The following is a 22,678-nucleotide window of genomic DNA, read 5'->3' on the forward strand; positions in this document are numbered from 1 at the left end:
TCAATATCCACAGGTAACAACTATTTATTTATTCTTTCAGAAATAGTTACTGTATACATACGTACATACATATATACATATAGAGAGAAAGAGTTATATACATAGTATATGTATTATGCATTGTATGGTCAAGCACATTCTTATTAAATACACATGTATAGTCACATAAATCTGACTTCTTTCTCAGCCTCCTGTCCAAACCATTTTCATTTTTTCACCTGTACTATTATAGCACTCTTCTTCAGTAGTTTCCCTGATTCTATTTTTTGTCTTCCCAATCTAGTCTCAACACAAAGTGACCATTAAACATAATTCAGTTCATGTTTAAAATTCATCAGTGGCATCCTATGATATTTAAAAATAAAATGAAATAAAAAAAATCCTTTTACCCAGGTCTATAGGGCCCGATGTGCTAGCCCCTGCTTATCTGTTCAACCTCTTATTTCATCCTTCCCACTATACTCTGTCACACAGGACTTCTGGTGTCTATTTTACTTTTTCTTTTGGGCAGTATTGGAGTTTGAACTGAGGGATTCACACTTGCTAGACAAGCATTCTATCACTTGAGACACTTGGCCAGCCCCAAAACTCATTTTAACTATCACCTCTTAGGGAGGTTCTCTCTATCTAAAGGAATCTTTCCCATGCCCAGTTACTTTGCAGATTACCCCATTTATTTCCTTGGTAGCAACTGTATTTGTTTGTCTATTCTCTGTTTCTTCAGAGAATAGACACTTATCTTTCCTGCCACTTCTATACCAGCATCTATAACTGTTCTTGACATATTGAAGGCATTCAATAAACATCTATTGTATAAAAGAATGGAGCAATTGAATTATTAACTACATACATATTTAGGTTATAGTGATAATTGCTAACAGATGCCAACAACTAATAAGTGTGCATTTGGGGGCAGAGTATCACTTTTAGCTTTGTTTGGGAATGAATCATGCAACTTAGAAAGTTTTGCAGTGGTACACTAATCATATACAATGTATTCTTCTGGTCTATGATTTCCCTTTCACTAATTTCTTGTTTAGTAATTCTTACATGAAATTCATAAGTAAATTAATGTTTTTAATTTTTTTTCAAATTAATTGAAGGCATCAAGAACAGAGTTATGCTTTTCAAAAAAGCCTCTCAGACAGGTGAATCACTCAGGCTGGTTTTTATTTTTCCCATTTAGCTGACATTTCTAAATCTTGATGCCAAGGTCCTTAAACATTTTATCTGAAGTAATGTACTCTGAATTTAACACCAGATGTTCAGCCTTTCAACCTTGGATTTTTAATAGATGATTTTTTTTTGCTTCACAGTTTGCTTTGCTTTGTAGGATTTTGCCTCTCCAGAGAAATTACTGATAAAAATGACCTTGCTTTATAGATTATATATCATGAAATCTTTACCTTTTTTTGTTGTGGAACTAGAAATAAAATTAACAAATAAAGGGAGATTGAAAACTTCCATTACTAAGGTACTTTGTCTCTAAACTACTTATGTAAAAGTCCGAATATATTAATCCTAGATCTGTATATAATTAAAGAGGTTTTTTTTATCCTAGTTTTGAAAGTATTTTTCCATGTAACTAATCATTCTATTTTACATTTTGAAAAATTGCATAATTTTTGAAACAAGAGGAGTCACATTTATTTTGAAGTTATAATTTCTTTTAAAATGTTATGTTTTGTTTTTGTTTTCTCATTTGATGATGCTAAGTTGGTGGGTTAACCAGTCCAGATTCACTGATCTTTGAAAAGAGGACTTAATTTCAAATCTGTATTAACCATAAATGTTTATAAACTGTTCTAAAAAAAAAAAGATGATTTTTTTTCCTGTTCTGTACCAAATTAGAGATTTTTTTTTAAAGGAACTAAAGTAAAAAAAATATACTTCACCATATAAAAGTCACTTATGAACCTCAAAACATTTTCCCCTTTCAGAAATTCATTGTATTTATAAAATGATACTTCCAAGGCTCTTAGATTATTGTTAGCTGAAATACTATAAGAATTACACCAATAGTAAAGTTTTTATGTGTTCAACTATATATGTTAGTCCCTTTACAACATGAAGTCTAAATATAAACTATAGGAATATAACTTTTTAACTAAGAAGAATTTGTGTATATTTAAAATTTCAAGTTGGCCTAAGTAGGTTGTTCTGGACAAGTTTTGTTTTTATTAAAATCAAGTAAACCACTACATTTAAATTGTAATTAAAAGAAAACCATCCTTTTCTTTGTGTAACAAATGGCCTTTGTTAATTGGGTCTCTCAGTTTGTGTGTTGGCCACATTTGGCAAAGTCCAGTCCTCACCAAAAATAGTAACAACCTGCTCTCCATGGCAAATCTATTTTTGGCTTTAATGTTTGAAAGGCTAAATGCTAGATGCCATAGAATTGAACCTTAAATGGCATAAGTTCTGATGTATTACTAAAACACAGAATACAGGGATTTGGGGTCTTTCGAGATACTGGTTTTTTTATTCCAAAACAAATAAGTGATTCAGGATTAGCAGAGGGACTCATATCTATCCTGACATATGTTAAACCAAAAAAATATTAGAATTGAAACAATAGAGGAAGGTGGAATTGGGTGATAAAACAGTATTCACCCCAACACTACTCTAAGTTTCCTATTTTCTTAGTGTTTCTAGTTTTTATTTTTTTTCTCTTACCTGTCTCTGAGTGTGCTGGGACCTAGATAAGGATACAGGTTTTCCTTAAGCTTTCCTTTGATTAGATGGTCCAGGGTCTCATGTAGGAAAGGCTGATGCTGTGTATACACATTTTCTACTCCCTGAAATGGGGAAATGGTTCTTATGTTATTTTTGGAAACTAACAACATAACAGTAATACTCATATTAGAAAAGGGGGATAGATTCAAATAGGAATTTTAGGATGCTTAAAAATTATTTTAATTAACTAGAAAAATACTCAAAATACTAAATTTAAAGCTAATTATTGAAAAGGAACTTTAAAACTGAAATTGCTTAAATTTTTTTCTCATGTCTTCATCAAATTCATTCTTTTGTGAAAATGTGAAATGACAGGTGAAGCAAACAAAAGGAAGGGACTGTATAAAAAGAGATTGTAAACAAAAGAAAAATGGAAAAATGTCAGGAAACATAAGAAAGGCGAACAGATTAAAACTGAGTTTTGGCCGTTAAAAAAAGTAGGTTCATACTTTTAAAAAATCAACAAATGTTTTCTTTCTCTTTAATTTCCTTCAAAGAGAAGCTACCTAAGAAATCTTAACTTATAAACAAATAGAAAAAAATATCTGTGACTAACAGAACTGTTTGTCTTTACTCTCTTTACTCTTGAATACTTCCTGAAAATATGTCCAGTTATTTCCTGCTCAACTATTTAGCCCAATGCTGATACTGTTCCAATACAGAAAGCACTAAAAAAAACAAAAACAGAAACAAAAAAAACCAAAAAACTTTCCAAGAGGATGACTGCTTTAATTTCACTTAATTGACATGGTACTAAGCCAACAGCAATCCATCCTGATGATACTTTAAAGTATCTTCCTTCCACTCACAGCTTCAGGGGTTTTGACTAGTTCTTATTTAGGAAAGCAGAGAAGATATATCTACCTTTAATCCTTTGAGAAACTGTTTGGTAATAGCCACAGCATCTTTGGGACTAAAGAGGTCACTTCCTCTAACTCGTTTACCACCATATTCAACAACTGCAGACACAAGCTATGAAAAGAAAAAAAAATAAAAGAATCTTTTATTGCTTAGGGAACAGGAAGCTCATTTTATAAAGAAATAACCTTATTAAGGAAATGAAGATAGGAGAGGACAGAATTATACATTTCTGTGAATAAAAATAGAATGATTTATCATTTGTTGGAGCTAAGAATACAACACAATTGATTCCTGTTTGCTGGGCTTAATAAATAGATTTGGAGCACATGGTGGCATATGCCTGTAATCCCAGTACTCAGGAGGCAGAGGCAAGAAGACTGACATAGAAAGACCCTGTCTCCAAAAAACAAATCCCCCCCACACCCTGACACACATACAAACTTGCTTACCTTTCGATACTTCTCAGAAACACCTCTATTCCTAAGGTCCACTATTAGTCCTGGCAGGCTGTTGCTGCTGTGTCGCTCATAATGTAGAGCATAAAGCATCACCAGGCGAGCAGCATCAAACTCTGTCACTTTGGGGTTCTGCAGGAGTCTCTTTACATTCTGAAGAAACACAGAACTGATATTTATCCCTTTTCCACCTTTCTACTGTGTATCCCTTAGATCTAGTGCAGACTGAGTGGTAGTGATACATCTGAGTTTATGACTGAGATTACTATGACAATTGTACAGATCATACTGTCTCAACTATGGCAAACTATCTTTTTGCCCACAATAAGAGTTAAATAAGAAAATATATTACTATTGTAACTGTTCTAGGAAAACATGAATTTAATAATGGATAACTCCTCTTTTCTTTCTTTTTTGCATACTGGGGTTTGAACTCAAGGCCTACACCTTGAGGACTCCACCAGCCCTTTTTGGTGATGGGTATTTTTGTGATAGGGTCTCATGAACTATTTCACCGGGCTGGCTACTCTGCCTCCTGAGTAGCTAGGATTATAGGAATGAGCCACTGGCACCTAGCTGCTCCTCTTTTCTAATAGCCTAAGTTGTCATTTCCTTGCTGAAATAAGGAACATATATTATTTCTACCACTTCAATCAATACACAGCAGAAGAGATTACAACTGACCAGCTAACTCCCAAAACTCTGCTTTCTCTTAGTACTAGTGGTTGACCACTGGAATGGAGATAAGGTGGTACAATTTTACATGGGACTGGGCTTAATTTCCAAGAAACATCAGATATAACATGTCTTAATGTGGCTGGTAGACGTGAGTATGTAATATAGCATGTAATCTCTAAAATAGAGTACTTATCTTAAAGTATAGGTACTGACAGCAAAGGGAGTCAGAAGAAATCATGTTTAGATTTTGTCATTCTCTCATTAAGGGCATTTCCATATTATATAGATTTGTATTTATTGCAAAGCAGAATAAATAATTTAATTCAAACCAACAAATACTTTTGAGTCCCCATAAGGCACTATACCCAGCATTGTTGGGGAAACACAGATGAATTAGAACCAGTTTCTATCCTCAGTGAATTCGGACAATGGATAAAGAGGGATGAAACTAATATAATCCATTCTGCTTCAAAGTATGTTTCTTCAGTGCACTTTAGCTCTATGAGATTGGCAAGTGTGGATTGGTATTTTAGCTTTCTCATGATTAAAAAGGAAGCATTACCAATATGTTAAGAAAAAATAAGATGAAAATCCTCCAGCATTGTTTTCTGCAAGAAGTATCTGATTTGTACCTTTAAGAGCTTATTGTGTTAAGCTACCTGGGGAAGGGGGAAGTGCAAGTGAAAAGGACACAAAGATATTTCATTGTAATGAAAATAAAACAAACCAAAAAAACACTCAAAAAACTGATTGATAAGGAAGATTACTTCCTATGATACTTTTTAATTTTGATGGAACTACTCTCCAAGAAACAAATGTTTTTAAGACCTTATATCTTGAATAAAACATGACCCCCAAGAATAAAGCTGCAGAAGAAACTTTTTTTTTTTTGATAGGACTAGGGTTTCTGGTTTTAACTTAGGGCTTCGCACTTGAAAGCACATGTTCTATAGCCTGGGATGCTCCTCCAGCCTATTTTGCTCTGGTTATTTTGGAGATGGGGGTCTCATGAACTATTTGCCCAGACTAGCTTCAACCTGTGTTCCTCCTGATCTCAGCCTCCCAACTAGCTAAGATTACAGATGTGAGCCACTGGCGCCTGGCTTTGACTTTGTTTTTTGAATTTCAAACGTCATTGGAGATTTAATTGTGGTAGTATTTTTTTATTAGGATTGTCATTACTTTTATTAGTACTCTGATTACAAGGTTATATAGATTTCTTTTTTAGTTATATAGATATTCCCTATTTTTAAAAGATCCATTTTCTAGCTCACTTCTCTTTTTTTTCAGTTATATAGATTTTAAGTGGTCTGCTTATAACCCTGTTTTCCTTTAGCCCTTATTTATTTTTGGTTCATGATTTTGTAGAACATGGTGTTATAACAAAAGCATTTATTTGTTAAAAAAAAAAAAACCAAACCCAAATAGAAAGGTGAAGAATCCTGAGTCCTTCCCGCAAAATCAGTAAAGGCTGGAATTAGTATGAGACTGAACACGATGCCACTATTAATAGAAATATGAAACCAGAGAGAAAATGTGAGACTGGCCAGAGCCTTAGAGGACACTGGATTCTGAGGACCTAACAACTGCCATCTTCTGGCACTTTACAACTTATCGAGATGCTGTCATATACATTATGTCTTCAGTACCTCACAGCAACCATGTCCAAGATCTGAGAATTCTTCTATAAATAAGGAATTAGGACTAGGAGGAAGGACCTCCCAAGTAGCTCTCAACTAGAAAGCTGTCTGAGAGGGATTCTTTTTGTTGCTTTTCTGGTTAATATTTCACTATCATTCTCAAGGGATTAAAAAGGAAGAAATTTCTCATTTTGACTCCTCATTCATAAGAATTTCCTTATTTTTTTTTCCTTAGAGCAACCATGGAATACAACCTATTTAGGATATCAGTTCAAATGTTCCACTATTTCTTTTTACCATATACAATTTCATATATATCACAGGCAACTTGGCATAAATTTAAAACATTATGAAGTCCCTTCTGGGAGCTATTGTCACTTTTCTTGTGCACAATGTACACTTTTTCTTAGGCACATTTCATTTCCTGCCCTTGCAGTCATTCTCCTTTCACCTTTAATCTACTCAACTTCTGGCTGACCTGTCTCTGTACTTTTAAGCAAATCTAAAACTCAAGTAACTATAAGCCCACATAGCGAGTATGGAAACAGTAAAAGACTATTTGTAGTAATCAGTTTGTGCCCTTTCTGCTTACTTCCTTTCTAATTATCGTCACTTGGATCTTGACTCCTGGTTCTGTTTCCCATTTAAGAATTCACTCCTGAAGACAATGATCAATGATGAAATGTGAACACCTGAATGAACATTATCAGATAAAAGAAAGGAAATGAAGATTGATGTTCTACCAATGCTGGGTAGTTCGACATGCAGAAATGTTTCTTCACCTTAACTATTTTGTAAACTGCACAGCCATAAATGATACTGTAACTAGCATTATTGCTTTGTGATTTACCCATCCTTTGATCTTCTAATTATACTAGGATCTGTAGCCAAAACAACCTGCTTCAATATAAGACTTTGCATTAAAAAAAAAAAAAAAAGAATTCACTCCTGAGCTGGGTGCCAGTGGCTCATGCCTGCAATCCTAGTTACTTGGGACACAGAGATCAAGAGGATTGCAGTCCAAAGCCAGCCCAGGCAAATAGTTTGTGAGGTGAGAACCTATCTTGAAAAACACCCAACACAAAACAGGGCTGGCAAAGTGGCTCAAGTGGTAGGTCACCTGCCTACTACTCAATGCTAGGCACCAGTGACTCACACCTCTAATCTTAGCCACTTGGGAAGCTGAGATTGGGAGGATCATGGTTCAAGGCAAATAGTTCTTGAGGCCCCAAAATAACCACAGCAAATGGATTGGAGATGAGGCTCAAGAGGTAGAGCACCTGCTATGCAAGTGAAAAGCTCTGAGCTCAAACCGCAGTTCTACCAAGAAAAAAAAAAAGATGAAAAAACTATTGTCTACTTAAGAAGTTGGGATTCAAAAACTTGGCACCAAATTCTGACATTCATGTAGCCCTAATCAAGAACAGAAAATGAAAAACAGGACTGGGGCATGACTTAATAGGTATAGTGCTTGCAAGGTTTTGAATGCAAATTCCAGTATCAACAACAACAACAAAAAAGAAAACAAGAAAAACAAAATTCTCATATCAAAACTATGATGAAGCAGCATAGCAAAACATTTTGATGACATATACACATCTTAAACTATTATACAAATTATGGATGAACTCAGTAATTAAAGATAGTTTCCATTTTTTTTGCTTTAGTTCAACTTAAAGAATAGAATCCTTCTCTTGCATCTAATATCATGAACAACAAAATGAACAGATTATGATAGTAAGATGGAACTGACAGCGTACAATATGCTGATATGATAAAAATAAGTCTGATCTAACAGTCTGAGTAAACAGTGTTATGGGACTAGAAAGAGATTATCTAGGAAAAATAATAAAAAGTAGGAAGGACCCAATTCTGATTGGTAAATATATTGAAGTCAATAGTCTTTTAATGACTAGTCAACATAAAAATTAACTTTGTAGGTCTGCTGGTCAACACTTTTAAAAACATTGTTCCTTAGCCAAGGCAATACTCAGTCAAAAGAACAATGCTAGAGGTATCACAATACCTGACTTCAAACTATATTACAGAGCAATAACAATAAAAACAGCATGGTACTGGCACAAAAACAGACATGAAGACCAGTGGAACAGAATAGAGGATCCAGATATGAAGCCACACAACTATAAGCAACTTATCTTTGACAAAGGAGCTAAAAATATACGATGGAGAAATAGCAGCCTCTTCAACAAAAACTGCTGGGAAAACTGGTTAGCAGTCTGCAAAAAACTGAAACTAGATCCATGTATATCACGCTATACCAATATTAACTCAAAATGGATCAAGGATCTTAATATCAGACCCCAAACTCTTAAGTTGATAAAAGAAAGAGTAGGAAATACTCTGGAGTTAGTAGGTATAGGTAAGAACTTTCTCAATGAAACCCCAGCAGCACAGCAACTAAGAGATAGCATAGATAAATGGGACCTCATAAAACTAAAAAGCTTCTGTTCATCAAAAGAAATGGTCTCTAAACTGAAGAGAACACCTACAGAGTGGGAGAAAATATTTGCCAACTATACATCAGACAAAGGACTGATAACCAGAATATACAGGGAACTTAAAAAACTAAATTCTCCCAAAACTAATGAACCAATAAAGAAATGGGCACGTGAACTAAACAGAACTTTCTCAAAAGAAGAAATTCAAATGGCCAGAAAACACATGAAAAAATGCTCACCATCTCTAGCAATAAAGGAAATGCAAATTAAAACCACGCTAAGATTCCACCTCACCCCTGTTAGAATAGCCATCATCAGCAACACCACCAACAACAGGTGTTGGTGAGGATGCGGGGGGAAAAAGGAACACTCTTACACTGTTGGTGGGAATGTAGACTAGTACAACCACTCTGGAAAAAAATTTGGAGGCTACTTAAAAAGCTGGACATCGATCTACCATTTGATCCAGCAATACCACTCTTGGGGATATACCCAAAAGACTGTTACTCCAGAAGCACCTGCACATCCATGTTTATTGCGGCACTATTCACAATAGCCAAGTTATGGAAACAGCCAAGATGCCCCAGCACTGATGAATGGATTAAGAAAATGTGGTATCTATACACAATGGAATTTTATGCAGCCATGAAGAAGAATGAAATGTTATCATTCGCTGGTAAATGGATGGAATTGGAGAACATCATTCTGAGTGAGGTTAGCCTGGCCCAAAAGACCAAAAATCGTATGTTCTCCCTCATATGTGGACATTAGATCAAGGGCAAACACAACAAGGGGATTGGACTATGAGCACATGCTAAAAGCGAGAGCACACAAGGGAGGGGTGAGGATAGGTAAGACACCTAAAAAACTAGCTAGCATTTGTTGCCCTTAACGCAGAGAAACTAAAGCAGATACCTTAAAGCAACTGAGGCCAATAGGAAAAGGGGAACAGGTACTAGAGAAAAGGTTAGATCAAAAAGAATTAACCTAGAAGGTAACACCCATGCACAGGAAATCAATGTGAGTCAATGCCCTGTATAGCTATCCTTATCTCAACCAGCAAAAACCCTTGTTCCTTCCTATTATTGCTTATACTCTCTCTACAACAAAATTAGAAATAAGGGCAAAATAGTTTCTGCTGGGTATTGAGGGGGCGGAGAGGGAGGGGGTGGAGTGGGTGGTAAGGGAGGGGGTGGGGGCAGTGGGGAGAAATGACCCAAGCCTTGTATGCACATATGAATAATAAAAAAAAATGAAAAAAAAAATAAAACATTGTTCTTGAAATTCTGGCTAAATGGTGGCTTAGAGAAAAAACAAATGATCATTTTTACTCTTTATTGTTTGTGTTTTTGTTTTGTTTTGTTTTCTGAGACAGAGTCTCACTATGCAGCCCCAGGCTGGCCTCCAACTCTCAGTCCTCCTGCCTCTACCTCCCTAGTGCTGGGATCATGGGTGTCTACCACCATACCTGGTCTTACATTTTTACTCTTAATGGGTCAAACTGAAATAGTCCAATGTATCCTAAGAAATTTTCTTGTGAGTTTAATGAGAAAAAATTTTCTGAAATCAGGAAGAGAACCAAAGTCATTTGTGGACTAAAAAACAAGTCTTGGATGTCATAAAGAAAATAGAGGGCTGGCAGAGTGGCTCAAGTGGTAGAGTGCCTGCCTAGAAAGTGGGAAGCCGAGCTCAAACCCCAATACTGCCAAAAAAAAAAAAAAATAGAATGTACCACCAAATAATAACATGCATGATGGTGATAGTTAATATTTGTTGAAAGTTATAAGTATCTGGTACCATATTAAGTGCTTTACGTGTATTGTATCATTACCATAATCTCTGAAGTAAGTACTGTGATTTTCACTGTTTCTATAGACAGACACGCTGGGATTTAGAATGGTTAAGAATCATTTTCAAACCTAAGCCATCAAAGGTCCAAGCTCTTAGCTACTATTCTAAGTTGCTTCAAATAGGTCTGTTTCTCTTCATTTTTTAAACAAATATTTATTATTTTTATTTCTCTACTATGTGTCATTAACAGTATGAGGTTTTTTGGTTTTTTTTTAATCCAAGGTCAAGAAAGAAGGATATAGAATAGAGTGGTTCCTTCTTTCAAATGAAAAGCTATAATGTGACTACGGGGACATGGAGATTGCTTACTTTCTAAAGCTGTTTCTTTTCATGTTATGAAAAATCTTCAGTACTAATCAAATTGATCTCTTGAGGATATGGGCATCAATGGTAGTACACTGCAAGCTGGTTCTAGTGAAATTCTCTTTAGAATCAAATTTTTGTTAATCTGTAGGATAACTGGTTAGAAGTGGCAGAAATTTATAGTTTATCTTTTAAACATGCAATATATGTGCATTCCTTACCATGATACATTTATTTACTATTCAATAGAGCAAACCCCATCTTTATTCAAAAACCTAAATTCATTGCTTTATGACGTATTATTGTCTAAGGTCAAGCCAAGGAATGTTATAATCCATTTAGGGGTTATGCCCCTGGCATCTACCCACTGTCAAACAAAAGTTCCCTTTATGGAGTATTTAAATCATGTTACCAAAGAATCTGTTATGGTGGAGGAATTCAAGTCTACTGTTCACGGTAAAGCCCAATACCCTAGACAAGAAAACCTTCAAAAAAGTGTGAAAAATATTAAGCGATCACCAATATAGTTCATATTTTGAAGTATTCACATTATTATTATTATTATTATTATTATTATGTTATTATTACTTGTGGTGCTGGAGATCAAACCTGGAGCCTTGTGCCTTACTAGGCAAGCTCTATCACTGAGTTCCAGCCCCAGTGCAGTAACTACTTTTAAAGTGAACAAAAACCAAAGTTATAGGCAAAGAATTAGGATAACTTTTTCCAGTTGATTTCCATACAATAGAGAGATACAAATAAAGATACTAAAAACTGGATAGTGATTAAGTTTGGTTCTATTGTGTTGAAGGAAAAAAACCAAATGATAAAGAAATATAAGGAAATTTAAATTTAGTTATAGGACAAAATTTTGTTTTTATTTAATAAGAGGCAGAAAACATTTTATTGAGATAGAGAAACACTTCTAATAGGCCCACAAAACAATAAACTATTATTAGGAAGGTTGTTTAAAGTAAGTTGGCTAAGTTAAATAGATTATTATACATCTTTACAAAGGATTATATTTAGCAATTAAAAGTGAATCTTTAGGGTTTGATCTGAAATAGTCACTGACATATGGTTAAATGAGAAAACAAATGCAGAACTCTGTGTATAGTATGGTATCAGTTGAATTAAAAAAAGAAACAAACACATACAGAGCCTTGCACATGTATGGAATAACAGACTCAGTTTTTACTATACACTTCTTTCACCAAATCCTTATATTATCTATTTAAGAAGTAGAAGTTAATACACTTAAAAAATAAAGTCAATCTAAAAAACAGAGTTCTTTGCAAAGATTTAGGGAAACGGGCAAAATTAAAATAGTGAGGAAGAACATATTACACAAATATAAAGCAAATAGTATTTTCATAATCAAAGTGGTGGTGTTTTCAGAGGAAATTTTTGTAAATATTTTAAAAATTAAAAACAAAAACTGTTGTGGGCATGATGGCACATGCCTATGAATCCCAGCACTTGGGAGGCTGAAACAGAAAGCTCAATAGTTAAGAGGTCAGCTTGGGTTACACAGCAAGAGTCTGTCTCAAATAACAAAAGATGGTGGTGGTGTGGGGACAACAAACCATACCAAACGCAAACCAAACCAAAACAACAACAACAAAACCCTGTAAATTATAGTAAAGACCTTGTTATAATAGAGCATCCATATGTAGATCACTTTCTTTTGGTTATATCAATGTATAAAAAAAATTACACTTAAGGAAAGGGAAGCAACATTTACAAAGCATCTATCATATGTGAAGCATTTTATATATCATGTTGAATCCTAGTAACAATGTGAAAATTCGAAATCACTATCCCTGACACATAGGCAAAGAAGGTAATTTTCCCAAAGGAACTTTGGAAAGTAGAGAGAGGATATAAGCCAGGACAATTTGGTTCCAAAGCCTATGCTGTTTCCAACATACCAGGTTGGCATTATATTATAAAATAAAGTGGAACTACAGGAAAGAAAGAAAAGAGAGAAAAGAAAAAAAGAAAGAAAAAGAGAAAGAAAGAAAGAAATGAAGTTTTAGAATATTGGGATCCTATTAATGTGTATCTTGTAAGTGACTTAGAAATGATTAACTCCCCAAGGACTTTTTCCTAAATCACTTATTTGTCAGTAGTGTCTTTGACAAATAAGTCATTTTTTTTTTGTTGTCATTTTGACAGAATGATTTTGTCCTTTCTCAGGAACCTTGGAATTAATTACCTCTGATTTGTTCTTTTATTCTTATATCCAATTTGTCACTCGATTCTTTTTTCTCTTCTCAATGTGTCCCAGATTTGTCCCTTACTATATCACTGTAGGTCTACAAGCCCATCTGACTTCAGTTTTTTCACCTCTAATACATCCTTACTAGATTAAATTTCCTAAAATACTGCTTTCATAACATTAACTTGCTAAATAAGATCCTACACTGGATCTCTTTGCCTGTCTCAGCAAGTACAAATTTCTCTCACAAGCTTCTTCCTATACTGGTTCTTTTTTTTTAAACCAATTCGATTTTAACTTCCATTTTATTCCATACGCACTTTGATCAAGAAGTCAAAGTTTATTATTTCCTGCATACTTACACATCTTTGCTTTTGCTATTATTCTTGATTGAAATTCCTCTCTAAATTCTATTCATTTTTATACTTTTTTGTCATATTATTGTTACACTGGGGGTACATTGTGACATTTATAAACGTTATTACAATATATCATAGTCTATTCATTCTTTATTGCCTATCTTAATATTGTCTTTTCTAAGAAACTATCACTAGTAACCTCAATTTTGACACACACACATATATATTTATTTTTGAACTCAGGACCTTGCACTTGCTAGGCAGGTGTTCTACCACTTGAGCCACTCATCTAGTTTTTTTTTGCTTTAGTTATTTTTTGAATAGAGTGTCATGTTTTTTTATGCCTGATTTGCCTAGACTATGATTCTCCTATTTATGCTTCCCATGTAGCTGGAATAACAGGCATATGCCACCACAACCTGCTTTATATTGGTCAAGATGGGGTCTCCTGAACGTTTTGCTTGGGCTGACCTTGAACTGTGATCCTCCTGATATCTGCCTCTGGATTAGCTAGGATTACAGGCGTGAGCTACTGTGCCCAGCGTGACTCAGTTAAATATTGTCTTGAAATATCATCGAATTTTTTCTTGTGTTTTAGCTTCATCTCTAACTGGACTATAAATTTCTTGAGGAAGGCCCTAATTATGTCACTTTTCTTCTAAAATCCTCTGGTAGCTTCCATCATTTTAAGATTAAAGCCCAACTTCCTTTCAGTGGCCATAACCTAGTCCCAATTTATCCTTCTAGTTGATCTAAAATCACTCCTCAGATTGTACCCTGCACTACCTACATGGAACTTAGTATCTATATATAAAACTACACAGAACACCTCCATGCCTGCATTTTCTCAGAGTGAGAATACTCCTTTTTTTCTCTGCTTATTTATCTGTCCAGACCCAATTTTCATGTCAACTTCTCTAAGAAACTTTAAGAAGCCTCATCATTGGGGAAATCAGTTGTTCTTCCTCTATTTCGATATTCCCTGGTGAATACCTTGACTATAGCATTTATTGCATTTTATTATAATTCCTAATAATTTCTTTTTCTCTCTCTTTTTTTGGTGGTACTGTGGTTTGAACTCAGGGCCTACACCTTGAGCCACTCCACCAGCCCTTTTTTGTGATGGGTTTTTTTGAGATGGGGTCTTGTGAACTATTTGCCTGGGCTGACTTCGAACCGTGATCCTCCTGATCTCTACCTCCTGAGGAGCTAGGATTACAGGCATGAGCCTCTGGTGCCCAGCTTCTTTTCCCTTTCTACAATGTGGACACACTGAGGAAAAGTATGGTATCTTATTCATGTTTGTACTCCCAGATTGCCATAACAGAATGTACATGAACAGGCATTCATTTGTTTGCAGATAAAAAGCAATCTTCAATAACTAAAAAAAAAAGTTAGATAATGCATTTTAATGTGCATTTTATCTTTAAAAGTCTTCCTAATAACCCTGTGAGGTAAGTATTATTAAACCTATTTTACAAATGTGGAAAGTGGCTCAGAGATTAAGTCAACAGCTCTAGGTCACAAAGTCAGTAAGTAGTAAGCTAAGCACCAAAAATCAAGATCTTCTGATTCTGGCCTAATGCTCTTTCTAGTAAACCAGGCTACCCTTACAAATGATTAAGTGACTGATCCCTTGGGGACTGCATGTGATACTTCTGTGGCTCTTATTATATATCCATTTTAAATGATGTTTACTTGTGTTCTTGTCTCAATTCCTTATTAAACTAAATTCTATGTTGGTGAAGAAGGATTACTTGCCTTTGCATCTCTTGCTCTGCCTGGCACAATGCCTTATACATAGAAGGTGCTCAGCAAATTGGACTGACCTGGAGAGCACTAGAATGGTCATTTTGACAGGCCAGTTCTTGTTCAACCTCTGAAACTTCCAGCAGATTCCGCTCACTGACCAACCGAGACAATTCTCCAACCACTGTCACATGCTTTGATACAGTCCCAGACATCTTCTTGAACTGTGGATAATTCTCAACAAAGGCCTGCATGGAAAATACATCAGTGGAAAATTGTGTTACTTTTTAACTGAGGATAGGCATGTATGAAGACGTCATTTTAAAAAGCAGGAGTTGTTTTTCTGCCCAGACTAAGGCATCTACAACTCTCAATCACATGGCATTTTGCTATACTTAAGTCTGTATCAATAAACTGAGTCATATTTTTTGTTTTTCCCCTCAGTACTGGGGTTTGAACTCAGGGCCTCATGTTTGCTAGGCAGATGCTCTACCACTTAAGCCATTATTTCTTCTTGCTTTAGTTATTTTTTTATTGTTTATTCATTTATTCATATGTACATACATTATTTGGGCCATCTCTCCTACCAGGCCCCTGCCTCCTCCCTCTCCCCTACCCTGCTTTAGTTATTTTTTAGAGAATTTTTCACTGCATTGTTTATTAAAGAGGAGATGTTACAGAAAATGTCTCAAGACAAAGTGAATCAAAGTAGAAATCAGATCCAGAATATTCTAGAAAATATTCTAGAAATATTGCTTATATGAGAAGCTCCAAAGTCTCATATATAAGTCACTTGTGTATTGTTTGATTTACCTTCATATCTGCAATTGATTCTAGTTTTTGCTGTTCCTTTGGTTTCCTCTTCTGAAAGTCTTCCATGAGATTCTTTATATTGCTACCAATCTCAGCAAAGTTCAGGTACATGTTCTGTGGAAAAGGAAGTTGGAAGTACAGTTCATCAACTAGTCTAACTCTCAGACAATTTAAAAGAAGAACTGAAAAGAATCTTGAACATGGAATTGAAGGGCAAATTCCATTTTAATTACCAAATTTGGGTGTTAGCCAAGACACTAGCAATGAATACCATTATTATTCTCACAAAGAGTTACTGGAAGGGAGGGAAGTAAATAACTATGTGATCTCTATGAAGAAAAAAATGTTAAAGGGTCAGAATCCAAGTCTTTTGCTTTACTTGAGATATAGCCAATTTATAGGATGCCTCTTATCAACCTTTCACATGAAATCTCAAGCCAATATTGACCTTCTTACATAAAAAGAATTATGCAACTAAAATTTTAAATTCTAAAAATTTAAGACCACGTACGTTAGCGTAGAATTCATCATTTTCAGCAGATAGGACCACCTCTCTTAAGTCTTTACTGATTCCCGGCACTCTGGAAAGATCAATCCGATTGTTGTTTATGCCCAGTAGTTCATGGACCATGGCCTGATATGTCCACTAAATAATTATAACAAAAAAGGTGGTAACTGACCAAACATGAAATAGTAAATGTTCAGGAAAACAAATAAAAATTGGTAACACTCTAATGTTAGTCTGCTTTACATGAAGATTCTCTATTTAGTTCAAATTTTATTAATTCTTTGTGCTGTAGTAAGTAATAAGGTTGTTATTTTAATTGGTTAAATACCCAAAAGTCAAAATACTTTTAGATTTTACACTTTTAAAAGATGGGCAGCAAGATGAATCTTCTTGATAGAAAGAAAACAAATTAGGTCTATCATTAGCTCTGATTTTTGCCTGTGAATTAAAAGTATATTTTTGGCTTCACAGATAGGGCTATATTGGTACTGCAGTTACAAGCTGTACCATTTCCTGTATGCTTCTGTGGTTTTCTGCAGCATGAGAAGTGTGTTCTTGCTATATTTATCCTAGGAACACTAATATTATCAGAAAAAACCTTGTGAGTTAATCAAAACACTAGCATATTCAGAAACTTGCCTCTGAACACATTTTATTTTATAGTTCTACCTAGTATGAATTGTGAAGAGGGATTTGTTTCCAATCTTTAAAAAAAAATGTAAATTTATTTGGTAAAACTGAAAAAAAAGCAATCCCCGAATTCTGCCTTGTTACCATTCATAGAGAATGGATTACCGTTAGTCACAGGTCCATTATACAAAGCTAAGTATTTTCCAGCAAATTACCCTCTAAATCTAGAATCCAAATGCTAGAGACATTTATATGCATATATTTTATCTTAAAGAAACTAAATTTATTAAGAAATAATTTAAAAAGCAAATGAAGATGCTTTATTTCCTAAAAGACTTGTCAAAGGAATCCTTGAAAAAGCAAGTTCCATTAGGGCATTTAAATGAAGTACAAAAAGTTTTATGCTTCTACCACAGCACTTACTCTATAATTAAAATTATCTGTTTTCTTCTCTCCTTATTGGACCATGAGCTCTCTTTGAGGGCAGAGACTATTTTTAACCTATCTCCAGTACGTTGTTCAATACATGGCACATAACATGTCGTTAGTGAAATTTATTGAATGAACAGTTGTGTTTCTTTGGGAGACAGAATTATAGGCAATTATTCTTCTTTCTACCTTTTTATAATATCAAAAGTCTCTTTAGTGAACATATATTGCTTTATTTTAAGAATACAGGGTTGCCATATTCTATAAAGAAGTTTTATTCCACAGTCACAGATTTTCCTTAGCATTTTAACATTAGTATAAGCTGGGAAGAAATAGAAACATAGATTATGACTTTCCTATAAATCCAAAGTCACTATTAATAGAACACCTACTATGTGCAAGGAACTGCACTTATACTTGCAGGAGAATACATACTGGTGAGGCACAGATGTCTTAAAGGAATGTATAACCTACAAGAGGGTGAAAACAACCAAAGGTACAACTTGGCAAGTGCAGTAGGAGATTCAATAGAGACATACATTTCTACAATGATTTTAGGGAAAAAGAACATGTCTGACTGAAAGAATAGTCTCCAAGGATATGTTATATGGTTTTTTAAGTGTCCTTTTTTAATCTTTTATTTTGGCAGTTCTGGGGATTGAACTCAGGACCTTGCACTTTGCTAGGCAGGTACACTACAACTTGAGCCACACCCTCAACACTGTTGGGTGGTTTTAAGGAGAAGTATTTTGATAGCTGAAAGATGGTAAGAGAAAATATTCCAAACTTTTCAGAGTTTAGAAAATGGTCAGAGTAAAAGCATGATGGCAAGAAACCATGTGGCATCTATGCAGCAGTGAGCTGTAGGTTTTGTATGGGATTTGGAACACACTGTGAAGGTTCCTGGATGCCAAATTGAGGAGTTTATTTTTAACCCAGTAGGCAAATGGGAACCAAAAAAGATTTTTTAAGACAGGAATAATAGAATTAGAGTAGTACTTTAGGAAAAGTAATTTAACAACATTAGGTTTGTAGAATACATTAGTGAAAAGAAATTAAAAGTAAGGATCCAAATAGATTACTATTTCTGCAAGAGATCAGGGTCTACATCAAGGCAATAAACAGTAAGACTGCAAAAGAGCAAACAGGAAACACTGGAAATTAGAACTCACAGTTTAGAAGTTGCCTTGATTAGGAGTAGGAGCTGTGCAGAAAGGGATAGTTAGGATAAGGCAGAAGAAGGAGTTAACAATGACTGTAGCTAGAAATGTAGTGATGGCTAAAACACAAGGAAATACAAGGCAAAAAACAAAAATGGATAAAAATAAAGAGGTAAATAGAATGAACCATGTTGTTACTTCTATATCTGTATTTTGATGAACATCACTTAAAAGTCATTCTTCTTTATGCTAAGAAAGGGCTCTGTACCTGGTTGAGCAATGGGGTGATGGCATCATCGCAGCGATCTAAAATAAGTAGTAATGGAGGAACCTCTGTCCGCCGGAACTCAAACAGTTCATATTCTTTAGTTATCACTTGCTGTAGATAAGAGTGAAAATGGTTTGGTTAACTAATTAGTTGCATATAGAGATGATTAAAATAGGAAGTTAATAAAAAACACATTTAAGCAGTTATTTGCACCCTTGTAGGCTTTCCATAAAAGGATTCAAAAGTTTTACAGAGTTTTATAGTGTACTATTTAAAAGTTTAGGACTTGAAACCCTACTTTACATGTGGCTTAACTATTAAATTAAAAAACAAACAACACTTTTGTTAAAAAAAAAGTTAAATAGCATGTGTATGTTTCTTAGGTTAAACCTAAGAGTCTTGGCTCTAATTTGTTGCTTTTTTTCTTTTGAATTATATAGACCTGCTTCTTTGCAGGTAAACCTAACAAATCAACTCCTTGGTTGTAGAGAAAATATTCCTGATAGTTTCTGAAATATGATAGGGACATGAACAGACTGTTTTGGAGTCAGGGACAGGAAATGCCATACCTTAACACATTCTGCAAGTCTCTTTGCTGCCTCTGATGAAAGCTGATAACGAATCATGGGACATTTCTTCAGAGATAAAAGAAGAGCTGTCAGTCCTTGAGTTGTTCTGGAGAGCTGGACTGGATCCCAATTTCGACCCTTTTTGTTAAAAATATATGTTCAAAGAAAATATCTGAATTCTTTCTTATCTGTCCAATTACTTGCTGAATTAATTCCCACCTGATGAATTAACTTATTTTTTAAAATCCTTTCCTTCCATACCTGGCAGCAACCCAAAATATTGAGGGAAAACAAATGTGGATTCACAGCAATGTAATCACCATAAAATTCCTGCAAATAAAGTACCACAATCAGTCTTTCTAGGAACTCCAATTGTATCAAGCAGAAATATTTTCATGTTATATAATGCTATATGACAAAATCAGATGGTAACATATCAGTGTAAAAAAGATGCAAAACTTTCAAATAATAGTGTGGGGGAATTAAAATAACTATAAAACACCAGCAGTAATGATAAATCTTCTAAAAAACAAAATTGCAGAGGTAAGCACATTACATTTCTGGAGACCTCTATGCATTTACCAATTAGTAAAAATAAAACATTAATATAGGATACACAATGTTATATTATATGCAGATAAAAAAGAACTTTGTATTCTCATGAGAGAATATGATTTTTAAAAGGTCATTCTTTTTTTATCCTTTTGTCATCTAGTACATCCTTCTGAAAAATTCAAAACTATTTTATTTGCTGCCTGTGAAGACAATATTTTTCAAATGTATCAAGTGTCTGTGATAAATGTATTCAAGAACACTAAAGTATTCAAGAAGGAAAAGGTAACATAGTATGTCCTAATGTGATATACTATATATAGCATGCTGAATAAATGTTTAGGAGTTTCTAAATTTTAACCCAATGACAAAAGTCTGCTTACTACCTCCCAAAGCATGAAAACAACAAACAGTAACTTTATGAAACCTCATTTACAACCTTTGCTTCCTATTATCCCAATGAGACATAGTTCCATTGATGAACATTCTTACGGTGTAACTCATAAAACTAACATAGGACAAACCCGCCTGTCCCAACCCTGTCAAGTCCTTCCTACCAGTTCATCAGCCAACTCTTCTTCCCAACACAATTTGATATGTTTTCCGAACTTCCTAAATATAAGTAGCGATGCATATTGATTTTGTCTGATCAATTACCCCCTTCTTTTGAGAAAGCAGCTTCCTCATTTTTATATTAAAATCTTCTAAAGCTGATATAAGAGATGTGTTATAGGACCAACATGTTACCTGAACCTCAGCCACAACTTCCTGTTCATCTGCTTCAGCCAATGACTTCACATCACTCTTGCTGATCACGTTACTGAAATCTGAAACAGACACATGACTGCATTTGACTCAAAAGAGATTACATCTGCGGCAAATAGACATAAATAGGCCTGACAGTTAAAACTTAATGAGTCAGCAAAGTTTAGTACACATATGCCAAAGTCACATATTTCAAATTGTAATGAGTAGCACAAATATGTTTAAATCCGTAAATTAATAATAATACAAAAAAAAAAAAAACCACCATTGGAGACCTAGGGAACCAAGTCATTACATTGATAATAGCAAAGCAAGGTTACGAAGGAAGCTTTTTCTCCTTTCTTTTATTTGTAAATTGTACCGAACAGTAGATGAGGGGAAATTTTTCTTATTTTTTTTCTTCAGTGTTGGGGTTTAAACCCAGGGTCTTGCCCATGCTAGGCAAGCACTCAATCATACTGCTACATCTCCAATTCTTGGAACATTTTCTTTATAAAAAGATTTCATCTAAAAAAAAAAGAAGAAAGCCAGGCATGGTGGTGCATGCCTATAATCCCAGCACTGGTGAGGCTGAAGCAGGAGGATAGTGAGTTCCAGGCCAGCCTGGGCTACACATCAAGATTCTGTCTCAACAACAACAACCCCCCCCCACAAAAACAAAGAACAAAGAAGAATGAATGTTAATGACAGAATTAGAATATCATCATTTTTCTCACCTCTAGTGAATCAATAGAGAGACCTGTAAACACAGAGCATCAACAGCTACTAATATCACAAGAAGAAACAACCAATGAAATAATACAATATAGCCTATTAAGTATTCTTGCCAAAGAAAGAAATTCAAACTTAATCTGACTTTTAGCTCTACATCCATCTATGAATTTACAGGTACAAGGACAGAGAAACATTTTAAACTGTAAGGAACATGTAAAACTACCTCCATGGTGATGTAATCAGGAAGATCCAGGCTATGGAACACTTAAATAGCTTCTTCAATAAATTAAATTGTATGGCATATGGGCCAATAACAATGTATGGACCATATTTTGATCATGATTCAAAAAATCAATGAAGAAAAGATGCAATAGAATTTGAAATTTGAATACTGAAGGAATATTTGAAAATAGTAAGGAATTTTTAATTTTTATTTGGATGTAATAACGAGTCTGTATCTTTTAGAGATGCATGTTGAAATTCTTATGGATGACATTATATGATTTCTTATATTTGCTTCGAAATAATATCGGTGTGTAATAAGGTGGTAGCATAGCTAAAACAAGATTGGGCACTGTTCAATAATTATTGAAGTTGGGTGATGAGCACACTGGAATTTATTATACTATTTTTCTTTTGTATACATTTGAAATTTTCCACAATAAAAGTTTTTTAATAAAAGGAGGGGTTTGTTAGATAAGAGATTTAGTAGACCTAAAAATATACAAAAATAAAATTATCAAAAATGAGATGAACAGGTCAGTTTAGTGCTAATATAAATTGTGCTGAAAGTTTGTAATGAATAAAATTCCTATCTACAAATCTATTTTAGTTAACTTCAACAAGTAAAATTTTGAAACTGATTGCCCCACCTCAGAAATTTCAACAGTCCTTTCATAGGCTTTAGTACTAAATAATTTTTTCTTCTTCTTCATAGAATTATAGCCCAAATCAAACA

General features: G+C 34.4%; 1 protein-coding gene across 4 annotated transcripts in view; it reads right to left on the minus strand.

Annotated features, from left to right (window-relative positions):
- The window catches only part of Vps45 (vacuolar protein sorting 45 homolog), a 57,756-nt gene that overhangs the window by 29,117 nt on the left and 5,961 nt on the right, over nucleotides 1-22,678 (minus strand). For 3 of the 4 annotated variants that reach the window (XM_074048219.1, XM_020155766.2, XM_074048221.1), the window contains exons 4-13: nucleotides 20,989-21,068; nucleotides 19,951-20,019; nucleotides 19,690-19,827; nucleotides 19,121-19,231; nucleotides 16,637-16,771; nucleotides 16,126-16,239; nucleotides 15,393-15,560; nucleotides 4,047-4,205; nucleotides 3,601-3,708; nucleotides 2,677-2,798 (exon numbers count right to left, since the gene is read on the minus strand). In XM_074048219.1, the coding sequence (XP_073904320.1) occupies nucleotides 2,677-2,798; nucleotides 3,601-3,708; nucleotides 4,047-4,205; nucleotides 15,393-15,560; nucleotides 16,126-16,239; nucleotides 16,637-16,771; nucleotides 19,121-19,231; nucleotides 19,690-19,827; nucleotides 19,951-20,019; nucleotides 20,989-21,068 (1,204 nt within the window). The remainder of the gene's footprint in view (nucleotides 1-2,676; nucleotides 2,799-3,600; nucleotides 3,709-4,046; nucleotides 4,206-15,392; nucleotides 15,561-16,125; nucleotides 16,240-16,636; nucleotides 16,772-19,120; nucleotides 19,232-19,689; nucleotides 19,828-19,950; nucleotides 20,020-20,988; nucleotides 21,069-22,678) is intronic. The other variant, XM_074048220.1, reaches the window with a different exon arrangement.

This window comes from Castor canadensis, chromosome 11, assembly GCF_047511655.1.
Source record: "Castor canadensis chromosome 11, mCasCan1.hap1v2, whole genome shotgun sequence".
Lineage (NCBI taxonomy): Eukaryota > Metazoa > Chordata > Mammalia > Rodentia > Castoridae > Castor > Castor canadensis.